Here is a 22,110-nt window from a genome sequence, read left to right on the forward strand (position 1 = left end):
GAATACATATACTTGCATTTAACATCCTCTTCTTCTGCAGCGTATTGTTCCCTGAGTACTTCTATTGTAACAATGTCCACTATCATACATACACAGTTACTAGACAAGAAAAATGAAAAGGCCACATGGTCACCTAGTAGTTAGGAGATCGAGGGTTCCAATCCCTGTTGCTTCTTGTGAGAAGCAGGTGAGACAAATTGCAGACTCTAAATTGCCTATAGGTGTGAACGTGAGTGTAAATGGTCTATATGTGCTCTGTGATGAGCCCAGGGTGTACCCCGCCTCTTGCTGAAGTCAGCTGGGACAAGCTCCAGCCAGGCAGTATAGAAAATAGTTGGACGAATGATCCGTGGATAGATGAGGTGCAGTAAAGTGAAAGTGAGCTGAACACTGCACTTTTGAGCAACTGTGTGACTATATAAATGTATGTTATCATCATCATATACTGTACTTAATTGCCCCGGCATTAAATTAGCGGCCAGTTTACACACAGTATGTATTTTTATGCTCCCACATAATATACTGTGCTTGATAGAGTGAATACGTCTTTTTTCCAATCATATTTCTGCATGCAACCATGTCATGAATGGTCGGATATTTTTAACCTTGTTTCTGCAACTATTATATACAGTAATATACTTGTAGGTTCCAGTTGGATACTTTAAAAGCCTGCTTTTCCTGAGGAATAGATAACACCATTCTAGTTAATTGGTTAGTGCTCTAACACGCCTGCCAGCGACACATATTAAAGGGTTTGTTTGCAGCCACGATGCGCAAAGATGTTTTCTTCTTCAAACTTCTTGAGATTGTACATTTTTGCTTCAGTCGCTCACACTGTAAAATAAATTTAAGACTGTGAATCTGTGTCAAGGGAAAGTCTGCTGCTGCCTCCAAAACACACAAGAGAGAAAACAAGTCCTCTTTGAGGATAATGAGAGGTACAAATACATAAAACGTGCATGCAAGGAGACAAATCAATACAACCGGAAAAGATGGCTTCTGCAGAAACTGTTCAACTTCTACAGAAAGAGATGTTGCTGTTGTACTTGCTAGCTGAATAGGTGAACATTTATTTAAGTAGGTTATACAAACACAAAAAGATAAGGTCTGATTTGGTCACAGAATAGAGTAACTAGGCCAAAGATAGGATGTGCTGTGCTGGGCGTGCGTGTTCTATTTTGTACAGAAATAGATGCTGATGTGAGACTACAACGTCGGCGAAAACACGACTCTCGGTCGTTACTGCCACACACACGCACTCACAAGGAATCTTCCAGATCAGGTGTCTTGGCACAAGAGCATACGTCAGTTGTCTGGAGAAACCCCTATAAAAAGCTGGGAGCTTCAACGCGCGGCGTGTGAAAATCTCTCTTCTTCCGGTCAGGAGGCCGCAGAACATTATCAGAGACATTTTTAGCCCAGGATTCTGTAACGCGATTCTATTCTGTCTGACATATTTACGATACATATTTGTCCACCTTCTACTGGTGTGTAAGTCTTATTCCCTCTCATAATTGGAGATTAACGAACACGTGAGGGGAGAAACCCCTTGTAAACCACAAGTCTCAGGATTCTATTATTTGAGATTTTCCCCCATTCTTCCTTTTGCAAAATGCTTCCAGTTCTTCAATATTTTTGGGTCATTTTGTATGCGCAGCCCTTTTAAGATCTACCCACAGCTTTTCAATGATGTTTAAGTCTTGAGACTGTGAATGCCGTTCCAAACCTCCAGCTTGCGTTTCTTGAGGTAGTCCATGGTGGATTTGGAGGTATGTTTAAGATTATTGTCCTGTGGTAGAAGCCGTCCTCATTTTCAGCTTCAGCTTTTTTTTTTACAGATGCTGTGATATTTGCGAGTATTTAATGGAATCCATTCTTCCCTCCACCCGAGCAATGCTTCCTGTTCCACTGGCTGCAACACAACCCCAAAGCATGATGGATCCACCTCCATATTTAACAGTTGGCAAGGTGTTCTTTTCATGAAATGCTGCCCCTTTTTTCTTCTCCAAACATACCTTTGCTTATTGTGGCCAAAGAGTTCTGTTTTAACTTCATCAGTCCGCAGGACTCGTTTCCAAAAGTCATCAGCCTTCTGTAGATGTTCTGTTGCAAATTTTTGATGTATTTTATGAGGACGCAGGTAAGGTTTTCTTCTGCAGACTCTTCCATGAAGATCTTGTTTGTGCAAGCATCGCCGCACAGTGGAAGGGTGCACCACCACCACTCTTGCGTCTGCTAAACCTTCCTGCAGGTCTTTTGAAGTCACATGCGGGTTTTGAGTTACCTTTCTGACCAGTCTTTGAGCTGTTCTCTCCGAGAGATTCCTTGGTCTTCCAGATCTTATCTCGACCTCCACAGTTCTCCTAAATTGTACCTCACACTGTGGAAACTGCCATCTGAAATCGCTTTGCTATCTTCTTGTAACCCTCCCCGGCATTGTGGGCATCAATAACTTCAATTTTTCCTGTCTTACACAGCTTCTTGGAGGAACTCATGGTTGCTGAGTGTTTGCACAAGGTTTGTGGAGTCGCCGTGTTTAAGAAGCCCTGAAATTGGCACGAGCTGGCGCTCCCTAATGACAGTTGTTGACACAAGCTTCAGGACTAATGAGCTGGTAAAGGTCTGAGCTTGTAAATAAAAAATCTCAGTGTGCCCCGACTTTTGCACATGCCAAAATGATCTCTTCTTCTTTTTGTAATTTTGTTAAGTATATAACTGCTTTAATGTTTCCTGATAATATTGTCTTTTTTCCCATATACCAGAGAAACCATTAATAGGAATATACATTTTTTAATATAGTGTTCCCTCGCTCTATCGTGATTCACCTTTCACGCATACTCTGTTTCGCAGAATTTTTTTAGTGCGTCTTTTTTAAATTTTTTATTACAGTGTATGAACGCTGTTACAGGCCGAGCCTGGCCCTTTAAAAAGAATTGTGTTGCTGGAAGTTGAGTGTCTCTCTTCCCTTGCTCGTCTGTCTGCACCGCCCATTGTTTTTTGCGTCCTGATTGGCTGTAGAACATTGTCAGTCAATCTCCTGCGTGTCTCCTGTGTCATCGCTTGCTCGCTTGCTCGCTTGCTCGCTGTCTTGTAAATGAAACCTTGGTTCGAAGGAGAAGGACTGCAGCAGTATGTTTTATGAAGGATACAAAAAAAGCTACAGTACAGCGGAACGGCGCCAGGACGAAAAGTCACGGTCACAGGAGAAAAAAAATATTCGTGAGTGACCTAATCTTTTCTTGTGTCCTACCTGTAGGTGGATCATTAAAATTCAAACAAAGGTTTGAACTTCTTCGAGAGTGCTGAAACAAGAGAAATGTGCTAAAATGTTAATGCCTGTCTGAGAAAAGTGTATAAAGTGTATGGTGAGGGGTTTTACATACATAATCATTGTAAAAAATGAAGTTGGCTACTTCGGGGATTTCACTTATTGCGGGCTATTTTGGGAACATATCCCCCGTGACAAACAAGGGAACACTGTATATCAAATATGCTGTTATTAAAAGGGGTGCCCTGACTTTCGCACACAACTGTATCTTGCCTGAAGAATGCGGAAGAGCCGTAATCAATTACCTCTGATGACAGCGTTTATAATCTTTCACACGCTTTTGTTTGTCATCGTACAACCGCTGTGCCTCCAAGCACTCACACTCTGGAGACTTAATTTGAGTGGGGCCATTGACAGAAAGACCTATGGCATGACCTAGTGGGACCTCTGATCATTCCTCACTCCGTGGGGAACAGGGACAAGTGCTCACCTATTTTCATGGCTGATTAGCTACTGACTGCTTCCCCAATCCGCCTCTACTCCTGCCCTCACTGGAAACAATCTCTTGTTGTGATCAGTATTACATTTCATTAAACAAAAAGCTTTTTTGTTATGGTCTCAGGAAGACATCCTAAATGTGCAATGGAAATATGAATTATTTGTTCCCAATCTTTTAGCTCTCTCAACTGCAAAAATACATTCTTGAATAGTTCATGCAAGTTGCCACCACCTGATGTGTTGTTACCAATATGGGTGAAATAGGCACCCATTTTTGTTTTATCCTTTTTGTAAGACTTACAAATAGGAATTGATGCCACTGTTGTCCCGGTCTGGACTGTGAACATTGTTTTCCAGTCTGGCCTCAGCTGTGTCTTGTATGTGCAATTCTATTTTGTTTCTCTGTCGGTCCCCTCTTAAACCAAGCTTAAACCGAGCACTAGTTGACAATGTTGCTGTCTTTGATTTCTTTTCTGTCAGTCCCCTCTTAAATCAGGCTAAGCCAAGCCCGAGCATGTGATGTTATCTTCTAATAATAATTAGGGATGTCCGATATCATCGGCCACTGATAATTATAGGGCCGATACTGGCATAAAAACGGCCAACATTGGTATACTTTCATTTCCCTACAACAAAAGCCGATACAGAGCTTTTAGCGCCAAAGTCGCAAATAAACGCTGTTTAACTTTAACTAAGAGAGAGCCAAAAAAAAACATCACACAGCAACGTAGTAGGTAGATAACAACAGACAAGACACTACCAACGAATAATGCCGAATAACCGACAACTACGTGAGCTCTAAACATCTAACTTAGGAGCTATTTACAACGACAGTACGGCAAAGCATGCTGGGAAACAGGAAGCTCTGATGTCATGTGTAACCATATATGTAGATGCTTTATGACCGCCTTTCTAAAAACCGAAGGACACTGTTTGTTTGTTTATTTATTTATTTATTTATTTATTTATTTTTTGTGTCTGCCCCCCAAAAAATTAACCTAAACCAGGCACTGGTAATTATTATCTTTTGGAAGTTACTTTTGTTTTATTATTTTCTCTGACCCCTCTTAAATGTAGCTAAACCAAGCACTACCAGGTGATGTTATATTTAGTTCTTTCTTTTCCCTGTCTGTCCCATCTTAAATTAAGCTAAACCAATCTCTAGTATGCGTTATCTATTGTTTGTTATTTTTGTTTCACTTTTTTCTTTGTCTGTCCCCACTTAAATCAAACTAAATCGAGAACTAGCTGAGGATATTGCTGTTTTTTGTTATTTCTTTTTTGTTCTTTCGTTTCCCTGTTTGTCCAAGCACTGGCAGGTGGCGTTATCATGTCTTATTATTGTTTACTCTTTTCCCTGTCCCCTCTTAAATCAAGCTAAACCAAGCACTAGTAGGTGCTATTATCTTTTGTTGTTTTGTTCATTCATTTGTTTAAATTGGATATAGGTTACTGTGTTTTTCAATATCGAGTCTTCACATATGACAAAGCACATCTATCAAACAACCACATACCACAGGAACAAAGGCACATGTAACACACGACCATCACCAGAAGAAGACTAAAGCCATACTGTAAATAATTGATCAGCAAATGCTCTTTAGTTTCAGTGAAAAAAACAAGCAGAAGAGTGACTCAGTGGTATAATAATAATCAAGGGAGCGTAATAAGCTGTATCTACTATATTCTACCATGCAAAACAAACTTCTACATTTTATAATTGAGATAAGTATGTTATCTGCGCAAGGGACTTGCATCAAACGCAGAAATGACGCAATAGAGATAAGCTTCTGCCCCATTAACCCCCACTTCCCTTCATTGTCTGCTTCCATGTCAGCTTCACACTGCCTCCTCCGCCTACCAGTACGGCGCGATGGGAAAAGTCCCATGAGTCTGTAGTGTTGACGTCACACACTTATCATGCCAGCACTTGTTTCTATGCCACCCAGCAAAAGTCTCCTGGCATCAATAAACGCTCAGGCCCCCCAGGAAAGCGACTATTCATTAATGTGTGACTCATTCATTTCCAGTTCTGCGCTCACGTTAAATCCTGTGCGGCTGAAGATTCTTTCTATTCATGAACACGGTCGCTGGGCATGAATCAATACTCTTTACTCCATTCAATGGCACAGTTATTAGTCGTCATATCAAAATATCAGGGCATGAGCTGCATTTAGCTGAAGGTTGGCTCTTGTTTAAGCATTCTTACTTTTAATGCTGGATCTTATTAGTGTCAGTGTAATGTGATTTCATTGAGATTTGTAGCACACGTTGAGCACGCACTTGAGACCCAATACAAGAGTTGTACCAATAGTGAGTGGTTAATATTTATTATTGTTATTATTATTATGGCATTATACGTACACTGTCACTAGGAAATATCTTTTAATTTGTCATCTTTCAAGGATGAGCGTGGTACTTTTTCCTCTGTGGAAAACACATGACTAATGGCAATAACTAGCTGAGCGGCCATCAACTGTGGTAGGTTAATGGTGCTTTCAGTCCTCACCGCTAAATGACAAGCATGTGCCCAGTCATCTAGATGAGCGTATTAACATGCACCATGAGTTATGATGCACCTGCATTCATCTTGGCAGGTTAAGTGAATTGTAGCTTAAAAAGTGAATTAATGCAGCAGCTTACATTGCTCACATTTGCAGTAAAAACCAAATAAAAAAAAAAAGGTCTCATGTGTTTGAATGATTGGAAACATTTTCAGTCAAAATGTTAATACAAGAAGGGAAAAAAAAGGCTTGATTGTCAAGATAAATAACTGATTCTCTCCTTCAGTGGTGATTTTCCCTCATTGCCACATGCAAATAGACTTGTGCCCTCTACCAGCACTTTTTGGAGCTGTAGTTAACAATTGGCATATATAGATTGGCACATACAGTATATACTGTAGACTTGCTGTCCAATGACTTGAAGATGAATGTGTAGGTAAAAAAAAAAGTGACAGTCAACACTTTCAAGCCTTTTGCACATCCCTGTCAGTTTCAAGATGTGCAAATATGTTGCGTAAACATGATACGAAGTGTGAGTGGTGCAAGCATGATGATACACGACGTAAACATGACATGGAGTACAGCCCGACCAATATGGGATTTTTGGGGCCAATGTCGATACCGGTTGTGGGGGGCAGAAAAATCTGATATCCGATATATTGGCCGATATCCGATTTATTGGCCGATAACTGATATATCAGCCAATATTTGAAATAAGAGCGTTGATATACACAGAATATATACTAGTATACGTGAACATACACTTTTAGCAGAAGACTATGAAATTAAAATAAGGAAGTTTAACACGTTACACTGTATTTTGGTAATTATCATAGAATTTGATACGATAGTTGACCATTGTAAAATAAAAACAAGTGGCTGCATTCGGCTGAAAGTGATCATACGTATGCTAATGTGTTAAACTAATACAAGATGTGTTTGTAAAAGGTTTATTCTCAAAAACATCAGACCAATATCAATTAGTCATATTTACTAGCTATTGAAAAGTTCCATCTGCAGCCCCTGAGTATTTGCAAACAGCTCAAATACAATTGCTGAAGCAAACATTAAAGAGTTGAGTACAAACAAGTAGTAGTCTTATATTAGATAATGGTGGACATGTGCGTTAACTAAAATACTCTCTTTAAAACTTGTGTGAAAAAAAAATAAAATGTTCTCCTTGATAGGTCCGGACAGCGTGGCGCTAACATGTAGTGTTATATTGTTTTACAAAGTCACCCCTTACCATGGTGTAAAAAATGCAGTTTGTTTCGTCATTTCTCTTGTCATATTCTCTGCTGCAGCCGAGTGAGTGAGACAGACAGAGCTGCAACTTGCTGTGTGTGAGGGGGCGGAGCCAGGTACTCGGGCAGGGAGCAGCACAGAGACACACGGGAATCTCCGCGCAGCAAAAAAAAATGTAATATATCAGTTACATATTCACCAGTGTCGATTAATCGGTGATAGGTCATAATCGGCCGGGCTCTCATGTGGAGTGGTGTGAATATGATGTTACATGATACATGACGTGTTGAGATGACATGGAGTGGTGCAAATATATCTGATACATGACATGTCAACATGATATGGAGTGGCGCAAATATGATGACACATGACGTAAACATCATATGGGGGGGTGAAGATACGATGATACACGGCATGGAGTGGTGCAAACATGATGGCACATGATACATGACATGTAAACATGATATGAACTGGTGCAAATATGATGGTATGCGATACATGATATGGAGTAGTGCAACTATGCATGGCATGTAAACATCATATGCAGTGTCGTAAATATGATGTTACATGATATATGACGTGTTGAGATGATATGGAGTGGTGCAAATATGATTTCTGATACATGGCATGTCAACATGATATGGAGTGGCGCAAATATGATGATACATGATGTAAACATGATATGGGGTAGTGCAAGTACGATAGATGATATGTAAACATGATATGGAGTGTCGCAAATATGATGATACATGATGTAAACGTGATATGGGGTGGTGCAAGTACGATAGATGATATGTAAACATGATATGGAGTGTCGCAAATATGATGATACATGATGTAAACGTGATATGGGGTGGTGCAAGTACGATAGATGATATGTAAACATGATATGGAGTGGCACAAATATGATGACACATGATGTAAACATGATATGGGGTGGTGCAAGTACGATAGATGATATGTAAACATGATGTGGAGTGGTGCAAATATGATGCATGATACATGACGTAGACATGCAATGGAGTGGTGCAAAAATGATGATGCATGATACATGACATATAAACATGGTATGGAGTGGTGCAAATATGATGATAGATGAGGACTACTACTATAGAGTGACCTATTGTTATGCAGGACGTTCGTTCACCAGCCACCGGAGACAGAAATAGGAAGACTCCACACTTTAAATCTCAAACATTTAGAACTGAAGAAGCCTTTTGGATGAAAGGTGAAACGTCTCCAACAAAGAAGAACAGCCCGGTTACCTCGATTCAACCTTTGTCTGTGAGCCTTTTTACACATGCAGTCACAAGTGATTCAATACTCAGAAACCAATTTCCTTGTTCCATACAATCTACAAATCGTACTCAGACGTTTGACCTGACAGGCTAATATTTGTGGTGTCCGAGAGACAGCGTGTGCAGTTACAGTATATGTGCTTCACTTTCACTGACAAAAAGAGTTTTTTTTTTCTTATATCATTCCATTTCTTGGAATGTGCTCATTTTTTGAGGCAGAGTCATTGGACTGCTCAACCTGAGCATACAAATATGTCATTCCAAGTCATGTTGGACTCATATTTCATAATTGAGAGTCCAAAGTTGGTGACATTGACAACCTTTATGATGTACAATTTGCAGACATTGTTAAATTATTTTACAAATATTACAATGTCACTGAGAACGTCAGCTGTTTGCTTCCGTCACATTCACATAATGTAGATTCATACTAGGAACTAAAAGCGACAGAAGCAGTTGCCTGTAGCACTGCAGCCATATGGAGTTCGGTAAGTCGTCATCTTTGTCAAATGATGTATGATGTTGTTTTTTCACTAATTAGCAGATAGCTCCAGCATTGAACAAGTGTTATTTATTGTTTCATTGTTATATTTTGCCACCTACAGTATGACACATTTTAGTAGCCTCTTGAGCTCTACATTGTTTCTCAAAAAAACCCCAAAACAAATAAATAACGTTTGTCATGTCATCTTAAGGTCTACACATAGATGTTCGCAAAACTTGTTGGTCATCAAATAAAAAACAGAGAAACATTACAAAGCTTTTAGTGTAAGCTCTACAGGCAAGTTACATTTTTAGACACCCTGGAAAAAACAGAATTTATTGGTATAAATCAACATTTTATTTAATAGAGTTAATAAAATAACATTTATGACATGCAGTCATCTCTCGTTTATTGCGGTTAATTAGAGACCCGATCGCGATTAGTGAATTTCCGTGAAGTGGCATTCGATATTAATGATTTTAATATTTTTTTGCAGTTAGAGCATAGAAAACCTGTTTATGACTTTCTGAATGAAATCCCACCCCTATAGTCACCTTTACACTCCTATTATTCTTTGTTTACACCACATTGCTAATGCACAGGCTATGCGATCATTGCAGGGACATGAGACAGCCACGGCTTTTGGCATAGCATGCAAGCAAGCTAACTAGTTAGCCTTCAATTTAGTTATTCTAAACTTAAGAAAGGGTTTCAAATGGAGTGGGGAAGAAGGACAAAGTAGGAAGCCAAAAACATACCACTTCCACACGGAATGGGAGGAGAACTTTGTTGGATGTATGAGGAGAAACATGCACGGACATATCATGGTTGACTACATGTGTTAAGGTAATGTAATGTAATGTCATGTACAGCCTAGGTCACAACCGGGCGTATGATTTTTTTGGCCGTGTGATTTGTGCCCAATTCGCTTAAGTTTTCTTTTTTGCTCGTGGAGAACGTAGTTGTGGTGACCATGAAGGAGTAACATCACCGTGCACCCAACGTATAACCTGTAAGTTGAACGTGCGTACTACGCACGAAATCTGAGACTGCTCGGGTAAACGGCTGTCGCCACCGCACGTAAGTTGTAAGACCAACATCCGTCAAACCTGCAATAAAAGCACCGCCATTGCATTCCATGCGGGCTTCGACTGAACGTTGCAAGAACTACACGCGAGCTGTACGTTGTGCGTACCAACGACGCATGCGTCACGTGCCGTGATGTTTATTATGATGTTTTTCAATTTATGAACATAAATGGTCAATAACCAAACATAATATGTGGTCTACGTTTTTTGCACGTAGACCACTAGGAAGAAGTCACAGGCAGATGTCCAAAAAATTTACCCGAAAAATGACTCAAATTAAAACTGGCGGTTCATTCTTATGAACCGCAAAAGGTGCACGATTCATAATCATATTGTTTTATTGGCCAACTTTTGTACTTCTAGTAACTTCGCTGACAAAGAAGAGCATAATAGGGTGTCTTACTGGCCGTTGAGCATTCACTTATCCCTGGCTCTTGCTCTAAAAAGCTTTGATGAAAAACTAATCAGCGCTTTCTTCCTATTAGTCACGTCCCATCTGCATTCTGCATTGATTCAAAGACCACCTTCAATCAAGGCGCCTCAGCTTTGAAATGACAATTAGAGGAAGAAAAGGGAAAAAAAACAAGGTTTCTTGTTTTGCTGGTCAGTAAAGAATCTCTCCCAAAATCAGGAATGCATTAGCGAGCTCATTGAAATGGAAATGTTGAGTCCCCAACACATGCAAGCCTCCTCTTAGCCTCCTCACTTCCTCCACCTTGACTCAATTATCAGTGGTCCCATGGACAGGAAGGAATTCTTAATTGGAAATTGATGAAAAACGACTTCTGTGACTTTACTTTGTTTCTCGTTTTATCAAATCACCCCGCAGCTATGACAGTGACTAGAAAGATTGGGGGGGCGGTGGTCTCATTGGACTACATTTTATGAAGTTTGAGTTACTGTGAAATGTTCTTAGTCGTAGCAATCCATTAATCCACCGTCTTACATGCCTATCATTTCTGACTAAAAGTATACACTATATGAACTGATCCCAGTTAGTTTTCATTATCTCCACCTGTAAAAACAGATTAAAATTCTGCACACAGGTTATGACATCAATCATTTAAAATCCCAGCTTGTGATCCAAATGTAAACCAAAGGTCAGCCCTGCCCCCCACCCCCATCAAAAATTGAATAGACAGAAGTGGAATCTGCTCCCACTCCCAAACTGAAATGCAGGGTTTAATCCAAGTTATTCATATGCAAATTAGAAATATATGCTGGAAATTCTTTTTGTGACTGTAATCTACTAGTTGTTATTTCACTGATAATGAAAACATGATCTCCCCTCCCCAAAAACGAAAAAAAGGGGTCGTCTTATATTTATACTTGCTGCACTGGGAAAGCTGCTCTGAGTAAACACACAGATTGGCTGTGTCATGTAAGAGGATTTACAATAGACATGATTGGTCTGTGTATCTCTGTGAGTATTCGACTATCCTGGAAAAATACCGACATGATCTTCATCATATGTTCAGGCCAAAACAAGTGCAGATCATTATGCATGGTCTTTATTGACCTGAACAAGGCTTTCGACTTTGTATCAAAAGAACTTATCTGGGACATTCTTGTTCCATCTATGAATGCTTTCCAAAGTACATCCACATTTTGAGATTCCGGCGATCCGTAGATCTCCCATCATGAATCAAAATAGTTTACCAAACAAATGGCAAACTCTTCAACCTTGTCCACCTCAGGGCCAAACCAAACACACTCTCTCTGTGGTGGACTTCTAACACATCTTAAGTGCCTTCAACTGAGCATACAGCTTCCTTGGTCTCAAACTCAACTTCAAGAAAACTCTGGTTCTGTGCCAGCCAGCCCCAAATGATCACACTGGACGAGAACCACCAATCAGGCTGGGAGAAACAGCCCTCGATAACTTGGATTGCCTTGATCTGAGCAATAAGATTCAGCACTGCCTTAGGTGTTCTGGAGCTGCCTTTGGCCGGCTTCGATCCAGAATTTTTCAAGACCATGACGTTGGAACTAATACCAAGGTGGCTGTGTACAAAGCAGTAGTCATCCCAAAACTCTTTATATACTGCCACTATTTGAAAACTTTGGAAACATTTCATCAAAGATGTATTTGAGGCATCCTGAGCGTCAGCTGGGAGGACAGTAGAACCAATATCAATATCTTGAGCAGGAGTCAGCTGAGATGAAATGGGTATGTTGTTCGAATGTCTGTGATGACCGCTTACCAAAACAGACCCTCTATTCCCAGCCTAAAGAGTGGGAACAGAAAAGAGGAGGACACAAGAGGTACAAGGACCTGCTGCAGGCCAACATGAAGAAGTCTAACATCGGTTTCAACAATTGGGAAGAAACTGTAAGAAACCGAAACTGCTGGAGGTCCGTCATTTTCAAAGGAATAACAACATTTGAGAGAAACCAATGTGAAGAGCTGGAGGAGAAGTGGAGAAGAACAAATGAAAGACTACTTCAAACCACACCAGATCGAGCCCAGGCACAACCTCAATCTGCAGAAGATCCTTCAAAGCTTGAATTGGACTCATCAGTCCCCTGGGGGTACACAGACAATGCCAGTGTGGAAGAGAGAGAAGACAATCATCCTCAGAAGAGGGACAACCACTACTACCGCACACTACAAATTACTAACATGCATCAATAACCAAAATTCGTCAGAATGATCAAATAATATTTTATATTAATGTTTTATTTTACAAAGAGATTTGGAGTTTTGCCTTTCTGCTTGCTCTGCCTGTGACTTCCTTGTCTGTTCTTGTCAGCGTCTGTGTCAGCTATTTAGTCTGTATTTAGTCGTAGATATCGTGCGTGTTCATCACTGTGTTTCTTCAGTGTACTGTATGTCTGATGTGAGATGCTGACCTGTTTTTTTTTTTGGTAAAGATCAGTCTTTAGTGGTTGTCTGCATTCCTGGCTCTGTCCTCCTTCCTCTTCATTGTCAACACACCACAACACTGGCATACAATAGGTCTGGGTCTTTATAGAAAGACATCTGGGTCAGGACCAGAGTCTGCCTGTTGAAGACACATAGTCTATTTGTTGTGTTGGTTGGCGTGCGTTGTTTAGAATCATGAAATCCAATCTTTTCCTCAGGTAGGAAAATCCCCGCTGAACAAAATTGCTTCTGCAGTCGCACACTTAGATACAAAAGAAAACAAAAACCAGCGGCATCAAGAGGTCTTCATAACTGAGAGGTGACAAACTGTGATATTTTCAATAATTACACAGCGACAATATCTCAGCTTTACAGAATACATCATTTATTGGCACAATATTTTGAATAGAGACAATGACCTCGAATGTTAATTACCATCTACCAGGCAAAACAAAGCTGCTTTTGTGAAAGTGAGTGTTCAAGCCAGTTTTTAGGCTCTCTCTCTGAGACCACTGATGATAGCTTTTAGCTCACAGTAAAACACATCTAAATTGGTAGATATACACATTTTTTTCAATCATGGATTTTGTGACATCCTACTTCCTGTGATGCAGTGGTTGCCAAACGTTTCGCAGTCACGCCCCACTTCAGACATCTGACTGGAAGTCATGTACCCCCTACTCCTGCACCCTTAAACATACACCACGCAATGAAACATGTTTGATATGTTATTAAATGTATATTATGACCATTATATTAAAAAATCTCAGCCTTATTTTTCGACTGCACACATAAGCTACTAATTTAAAACGGAGAGAGTTTTAGAGGGGTAAGATACCTAATGGAAGCTTTGTCTTCTGTTTGGTGAATTTATTTGTAATAAGTGGTGACAAGCTGTGGTAAGATGTGGTGAACTGTGATTTTTATGCTCTTTCGCTGTGCTTTGCAGCATGGAAATAATCAACAATGTTACACTTAAACGTAATAATTGTAAATAATTATGCAAACGAGCACATAACATACAACCGACTCTCATTCAGCACGCAATATAAATGATCTTGAAAGGTCTTCAAGGTTAAACACTTTTAATGCACAACGTCATCATAAAACATACTTACTTGTTCATCTAACGCACACAGAACAATGAACAACTTCATGCTGTCACCTTTCTTCTGCACTGACTACTTACCTGCTGTGGCTGTTCACATGAGGCGTTGGAGAGCATTACGTAATTCTCAGCGTTCGGCGCTAATGTAGTCATGCCGTTTTAAATTTTTATTCTCGTACCTCATACGGCAATCTGCGTACCCCAGTAATGTATATTTGGAAGGGTTTAAAAGGTTGAACAACATCTTCAGTGTCATTGTGAACTTCTCAGCGTTGCCTTTTCTTATCATCTTATCATAAAATGAAGAATAGGACACACAGAGCATGTGTGCTGTGCTCGGCGTAGAGAACATCAAATGTTGCCAGCGGGCAGAGGCTGGTGATGTAAACTCTTATGTAATATCACCGGTCCTGCAGCATTAAAATGAGCTAATTATGATACCTTAAATCTTTTACATTTTTAAAGTTGTGTCTTTTGCGGTTAAAGATTCGATTTGGACAAATTTACACATCAGTATCCTTTTTATAGTAAATGTGATTGGTGCATTAATTTGCATACATATTTATTCATCCAAGTCTTTCATGATGCTGATTATGCTTGTCTCATTCTTTTTCAATAATATTGCATTTTACTATTTATAATTGTGTTAGTACTACCAGAGTCACCCCCTTCTACACAGAGAAGACGTGCTATGCGTAGGGCAGCACAATCTATGGAGGGCACGGCAAATGCGCAAAGGCTCCGCATCGCTGCCATGAGGCATAGAACACCAAGTCAGCGTACAGCAGAATGAGTGAATAAAATGGCAGAATTTATGCAGGCACCTATCAGCTCCTGGTAAGTGTAATGGTACAGCTGCTGCCTATTCTGTTAATTTGTTATTTTGCACCGAAAATAATATATTGCACAATTTGTTTCCCATGTATTTGCAGTACTCCAAAACATGCACCTACTAAATTCAGGTTCAGTTCAAATAGTATAAAAATAGCTTTTAATGGGTCAGTTAGGTCCTAGAGATGTGGCGACCAAAGCTGCCCAGGGTGGCCCAATGTGATTTTTTATTTTTTATTTTTGTCATGAGGCCCATAAATTTTGTCATTTTGTAATGAGGGGCTTCTACAAAAAATTCTGCTCAGGGCCCCAATTTGACCAATTTGTATTTCATCTTCATCTAAGTGTTGGTAATGTTTTAAAAACTGCGAAATCACTACATCACGTACAATATTTCAAAAGAAAAAAGTGACATGTTTGTGGCCGAGTTAATGGACGAGGACATGCAAGAATTACGATGTGGTTTTTTTGATGCCTTAATGACAGTCTGTTCAAATATTTAAGTATGGTCTCCAGCCAACATGACCATGCTGATTGTCTCTGTCACCACAAAAGGTACCCCTGACTAATCGACTTACGGGGCAAATTTACTGAAGCTTTTTTTTTTTGTTTCACTTTTTAACCGCCCTGTAAACCCTTGCTCCAATGCATTATAATAAACACTATAGGATAAATGCAATCGTACAATAAGCTAATAATTATGGTAAAATGGTCTTTCACTTGTATAGTGCTTTATGCCACACTCTCCTTAAGCACACTGTTCTGTATATCACCTGAGAACAATGTAATAAGTCTTTTAAATTACATTAATAGCATAGATATTAGTATAACAACAAAATGCTCAAATGCCTAATAATGCAGCCCTATCTATAACACCCCGCAAATGTGTTTGAAGCTGCAAGTGCACCTTTGGTGCTCTTCAAGGCTTTTAGTTAGCATGTTCTTGCAGGCTAAAGACCCGTGCAGCAGTGGGATGGGTTAATAGGTGTGCTACATTCACATTGCCGGCCTTATGTCATGCCTTGCCATGACACTATCAAATATTAAAATCCAGTAAAATCTAGTGGAGATGAGAGCGCGGGCTTTGCATATTTAAACTAAACGGATAATCTCTGAAGATCTCAACTAGACCCACAGAACAAAATATACAACATGAGCTTTGTGGCTTTAATGATCCATTTCATACAAACCTTGTTCATGAAATAAAACAATAAGTGACAAGTAGCATTGTAAGCAAGATTACACGAAATAAGGGAACTTCTCTGCTTTCCTTGTCTGTTCCTTGCTGCTGCTGCTGCTGCTTCATCTCCGTCTTTGCCAGCAATTCAGTCACGGTATAAGTGACATTAAATGTTCGTTTATCCCTTTCATTCGACATTTACTGTATATGGCACGATGTCCTAACCTTTACAAGGATCTTCTATTCTATTTGTATTTTGACATTGTTAGTGGTAGGTGAGGGTAAGCAACATCGAAAATGGATGGATCCTGTAAAAGTTGCATCCTGTAAAAGATCAGCGCAGTGTCTGCAGTGATGTGGTCACTGTACTGGACCGTCGATCTGCGTTCCTACCCTCACCCTCTACGGTCAGGAGCTTTGGGTCATGAGATTGTGAAAAAAAGCGTCTGAAATGAGTTTCCGCCGTAGGGTGGCTGGGTCTGACCCTAAGAGGGAGGGAGGAGCTCAGAGTAGAGCTGGAGGAGGAAGTGGAGGAGGTGGTCAGAGACTACAGAGTCTGCTGCCACCTCTTCCCGGACCCGGATAGGTGGAAGAAAATGGATGGATGGAAAATGATTTGCAATGGAAGTCATTACTAATGTGCTATTTGCAAAATACATATGCAATTTCCGCTACACAGATAATATTGACACAGTGAGAATCTTTACCATTTCTGTCCTCCGCCATCACGCACGTTCTTTAGCGTGGGAAGCGCCTTGAACGCCTTCTGTTTTGCTTCAAACTAGGGTTGGCCACCAAGTGGAGGACTAACATTGCTATTCTCCCGGAATCGTTCACATTTTTTAAATTTCAATTACTAGTTTCAATGGTGACTTTCCCGACTGGAAGAAATAGCTGCGAACTCCAACAAAGAAGAAGCCGGCGAGCACCAACGAAGAAGAAGCGGCTAAAAGTTTGCCTTAACTTCATAAAAAAAGGGCCGTCAGCCCAGTATAACATTTGCAGCATTGTGATATCATGCAAAGGAGGGTGCACGACCAACACGATTAAACACCTCCGGAATCATGGTGTAGAAGTTTCCCGTCTTTGATGCGCTAAGTCGGACTTCCCCTAAGCTGTCAGAATCAGGGAAGTCAAACATTAAATGATGTTTGTCTAATGCCGCCGCACAGTGGTTAGCATGTTGGCCAACATAGTAACAGTCTGGAGATCGGGAAGACCTGGGTTCGATTCTCCCTTGGGCATTTCTGTGTGGAGTTTGCATGTTCTCCCCGTGTGTGCGTGGGTTTTCTCCGGGTACTCCGGTTTCGACTCTAAATTGTCCATAGGTATGAATGTGAGTGTGAATGGTTGTTTGTCTATATGTGCCCTGCGATTGGCTGGCGACCAGTCCAGCGTGTGCCCCGCCTGTCGCCCAAAGTCAGCTGGGATAGGCTCCAGCATGCCCCCGCATTAAATATTATGTGGTGTCCAATAATCACGAATGTTATCACTGACATGGATGTTTTTTGAGCGCACGAATGTATTCACCACTATTTTTCATGAACTCGACATTGTACGCGTACTTTTTTTAGGACGTGTGGGTGATTGAAGACCGAGAAGAATACGTTTTGAGTGCACCTTAAATTTCAATTTTGACTCCCTTGTCAGGTTTTTAGTCGCAGTTCGGAGAATGTGCCAAATGCTGTTTTAATCTGCATGTACAACTGTAACAGTTCTATATTAAGAGTGTTTTGTGTTAACATTTTTGGGTGTCTGGAACGGATTAATTGGATTTACTTCGTTTCCTATGGGAAAATTTATTTCGGTGTACGTTTTGGTTTTAGACTGTATTTAATAAAAACGAAGAATGCACAATTGTGACATTTAAAGGGACAAGAAGGGGGAAAAATGCTGTTTTCCACATCCCAGGGACATGCATAAAAAATCATGAGTCACAATGGTGTCATTGCAACCGTCCGTTCAAGCAGAATCATGGCACCACCCGTCATCCTCCTCCATGAACCAGTAGTAGTCTGCTGACTAACTAACGTCGAGACCAGAGCTGTTTATCTAGTCATTATCTCGTCTACTGTATTATTGGTTGTCTTCTGATAAGTCAGTAATAAAACATTTAACATGCAGTATTCACAAAATAATAACAAGACGTACAGAAGAGTGAGAGAGAGCGAGCGAGGGAGAGAGTGCAGGGGGAGGGGCCAGGCTTGCCAAGGTTTTTCAGCACCGTGGATAGCTCCAGTCTGTGTGTGTGTGTTTGTGTGTGTGTCTTGGCTGAAGCGACGAGCAATCACATCCATCCTCACAACACAAACACCCAGCATTTCTCAACGTGCGTGTGTTTGTGTGGGCCGCCTTGTGGATTGCGTGGAATCCTGCTGTTTTGCTGCATTGCAGCGTGAAAAGTGTTTTCTTTTTTTTTTTTTTTTTAAGGAGTGGATCCTGGCTGTTCTAAGTTGTTTTTGCCTTCTACTCGTACAGGAGCATGGCTGCGTGGCTCTGTGACTATTGTTGACGTGTGGGGATGTTCCTCCAAGCCATGTGGATCCTACTTTAGGATCTTTAAAGTGTGAAGTTTGGGCGAGGCGAGCCGCATCTGCAACATCGACAACAGCGGGTGCGTGGCGGAGAGAGGTCCGGACACATTTATTTGGAGGACATCAGCCAGGATGAGGTGCCTGTTGGACTTTTTAAATTGTACTTAAAGACAGAGGAGACTTAAACATCTGCAGGAGCAGACCTTCTGATTGTGCATCTGCCAAAAGCCACATTTCACGTTTGCGTATCGACCCAAGCAAAAGACATCAGACATGAAGAAGTTTCGGAAGGTGCTGGACGGGTTGACCACCTCTTCACCAGGTGGCGGGACTATGGGATCGCCCTCGTGCGGCAGCGCGGCTGGGACCCCCACCACAGCGCCAACTCCCAAAGAGATCGATGTGCAAGAGACACTTGTGTCGGAAAACTTTCAGCTGTGCAAGGTGGGTGCATGACTAAGCTAACTAACGTCCAGCCTGACTTCTGTCATCCTCACCTCTTTTTCACATATTCCCTTTTTGGCATCCTGTTGGGTGAAAGTTCCCCTTTACATCCAAGACAACAAAGGAACCCTCCCAAATCGTGTATTTCGTACCCAACCTTGCATTTTTGCCTTTGTTGTATGGTTGAATCCATCCATTCGTCATACGTCTACATTACACACATCTGACATGTGGATGCAGTTTTGGGAAGCTCCCACCAGTATGTGTGGTGGATGTGTGCATAAAGCCACCCCTCCACCCCCACCGGAAAGGAAGTCAGTGAATAGGAGCCTTCGTGTTGCATCAGTGAGCACACATAAATGGTGTCGAGGCGATGACATAACTGGTGTCCCTCCCTTGCATACAAGAGGGACCCTGCAGTACTGTCCTTATAGTTGATGTGCTTTTCACTGGGAGGAGGAAGAGGAGGAGAAAGATGGAGCTGGTGCTGATGTGCGTGCTAGTGTGTGTGCTGGGGTTATAGGTGTATTTATAGCACCATGCATTTCGGAGCTGACTGCAGCGATTATACCACGCGCTCTAAAGAAAAGGGTGAATTTTTGGCGAGGGCTGTGAATAATTCATTTAAGAACCCAAGAGATTGGGTTGTTTGCAGTGCTATATTTTTAAGTGGGGGAGAGGGCGGGAGGGAATTTCTCTGTTTATTTCTACAGAGGGATCGGAGGAGGAGAAGGCGGTTGATTCACAAGAAAGGGATGCTGCAGAGTGCCCTCAACAAGGGGAGGAGAAAGTGCTGGAAAGGAGCAGCATGATGGCCTTGTCCCAAGCAGGAAGCTGCACCTTCTCGCTGAGTGCCTTAATGTGATGTTGGTATTAAATACGCTGAATTGATTGAAGCTCTTTGTGGAAAAAGCATCCAATCCACCCCTCTGCTCTGCTCTGTCTCTCTCTCTCTCTCTCTGTGTGTGTGTGTGTGTGTGTGTGTGTGTGTGCGGGCGGAGTTTGTGTGCATGTGTGTATGTGTACAAGTGAGGTACACAGAAGGAGGAAGATGCAATCACTCCTTTCCATGCGTCCATTTCTCACCTCTGATAGAGTTCAAAGGGTGATGGACCGGTTGTAAGTCTGTCTCACGTGTCTTTTAATCAGTTTGTTCCCTTGTCCTCTTTGGGACAACTCTGACCTCCCCTACACGCATGCTGGGAAAAACATGATATAACCAGGTGCTTCTTATTCCGTATAAGGGGGCCTCTAAAGTTGAACAGTTTGCCAGTTCAACGATTCTGAACTGTTGAGGAAAATGAAGTTGCATAAAAAAATAATCCAGAGCTCAAAACACAGCATCTCATTGCGAGAGAGTTCGACACTTCTCATCTCATCAGGTGTGTTCAGTACAAAATAAGCTTTCAAATAAAAGCATGGCAGTATTAACCTGGATTCTACTCTCAGTTTTTATTTATTTTACATTTTTAGATTGGTAACCACCGGGAGAAAGATTTGTGCATGTGTAATCTGATTGGTGCGCACGCCTGGGAATCGGACCTGGGTTCGCAGATGAGAGCTGAGCAGCGCTAGCCGGCGAGCTAAAACCCCAAGCTGTCAGCTTGTCGTCCAGTGTGTCTCTGTAAGGCGTCAGGGTACAATAATTACTCACACATTAGCATTGGGAAAGTTTGTTGTTGTTGTATCTCAAAAGTACTGCGGGTCAATTGCATGATGGCATGAAGAAAAAGATTGACGACGGCAGCAGGTCTCACATGCATCGGGCATACACGTAAATCTGTAAAATGCACGACTGCGATCTGTGTGTACACCACATTGCGCAACGCACAGGCTCTGCAGGGACACAAGACGGCCGCCGCTTTAGGCATAGCATGCTAATTTATTTATCCTAAGCTTAAGAAAGTGTTGGAAACTGAGTAGGGATGAAGGACAAAGGACAAAACAGACCACTTCCACATGGAAGGGGAGAACCTTTTTTTCACTGTCATTTCTATGACTGACGATCATTTAGAGAAACTCATCAACGTAACATTACTGCTACCTGACCAGTGACCAGTGTAGAACACTACATATAACTTGTCTTTCAATATTTTTGATTAAAATAGGCAATAGTCAACCATGAAACAGCGATCATTTATTTATTAACACATTTTTGTAAAACAGCGATAGAGTCAGGGAGCGATGTTTGAACCACAAAGTGGCGAGGGACGACTGAGCTCTTGTTGCTGCAATATCATATGAAAACAGAAGAATCCAAGTAAAAATATGCGCAAATGTCAACAAACTACCGTAGGTTCAACAATCCATTATTACCGCCTGGTGGAAGTCAAAAGTAAGTGTTCCAACAATGGTTAGTTTCGCTTTCGATTTTGGCTATGTCGACAACCACCTATGTCGACAACCACCTATGTCGACGTCAGTAATCCAGTCCTAGAGTAGTCGAGATAAAAAACAGTAATAGTCTCTTGAGTGAGAGTCACACAAAGCACAACAAAGCCAACAAAGGAGAGAGAGCGGCAGCCACCATCTGAGCTTTGTTTGATCTGGAAAAAGGCACCCTGAAAACTTAGTGTTGTAAAGCAAAGAAAAGCAGAGGGCCAGGGTAGCATGATCACGGGACAACTTTTATGGCAACTATGAAATGTCCAAAAAGTAAAAGATGTCCAAGCGAGCGCGTTCTTTGGTTTTAAGTAGCCAGACAGCAACAGGGGCGCCCAGTTGTCCTACCTCAAGCGGGCGTGAGGGGCTCTGAAGACAGA

At 41.3% G+C, this 22,110-nt stretch overlaps 1 protein-coding gene across 11 annotated transcripts in view; it reads left to right on the plus strand.

Moving 5' to 3' along the window:
• The first annotated feature begins 18,601 nt into the window (after window positions 1-18,601).
• stxbp5l (syntaxin binding protein 5L) overlaps window positions 18,602-22,110 on the plus strand; it is a 165,006-nt gene continuing 161,497 nt past the window's right edge. For all 11 annotated transcript variants that reach the window (XM_054788200.1, XM_054788203.1, XM_054788201.1 and 8 more), the window contains exon 1: window positions 18,602-19,348. In XM_054788200.1, coding sequence (XP_054644175.1) covers window positions 19,178-19,348 — 171 coding nt within the window. In that variant the 5' untranslated portion in view covers window positions 18,602-19,177. The remainder of the gene's footprint in view (window positions 19,349-22,110) is intronic.

This window comes from Dunckerocampus dactyliophorus, chromosome 9 (assembly GCF_027744805.1).
Source record: "Dunckerocampus dactyliophorus isolate RoL2022-P2 chromosome 9, RoL_Ddac_1.1, whole genome shotgun sequence".
Classification (NCBI taxonomy): Eukaryota; Metazoa; Chordata; class Actinopteri; order Syngnathiformes; family Syngnathidae; genus Dunckerocampus; species Dunckerocampus dactyliophorus.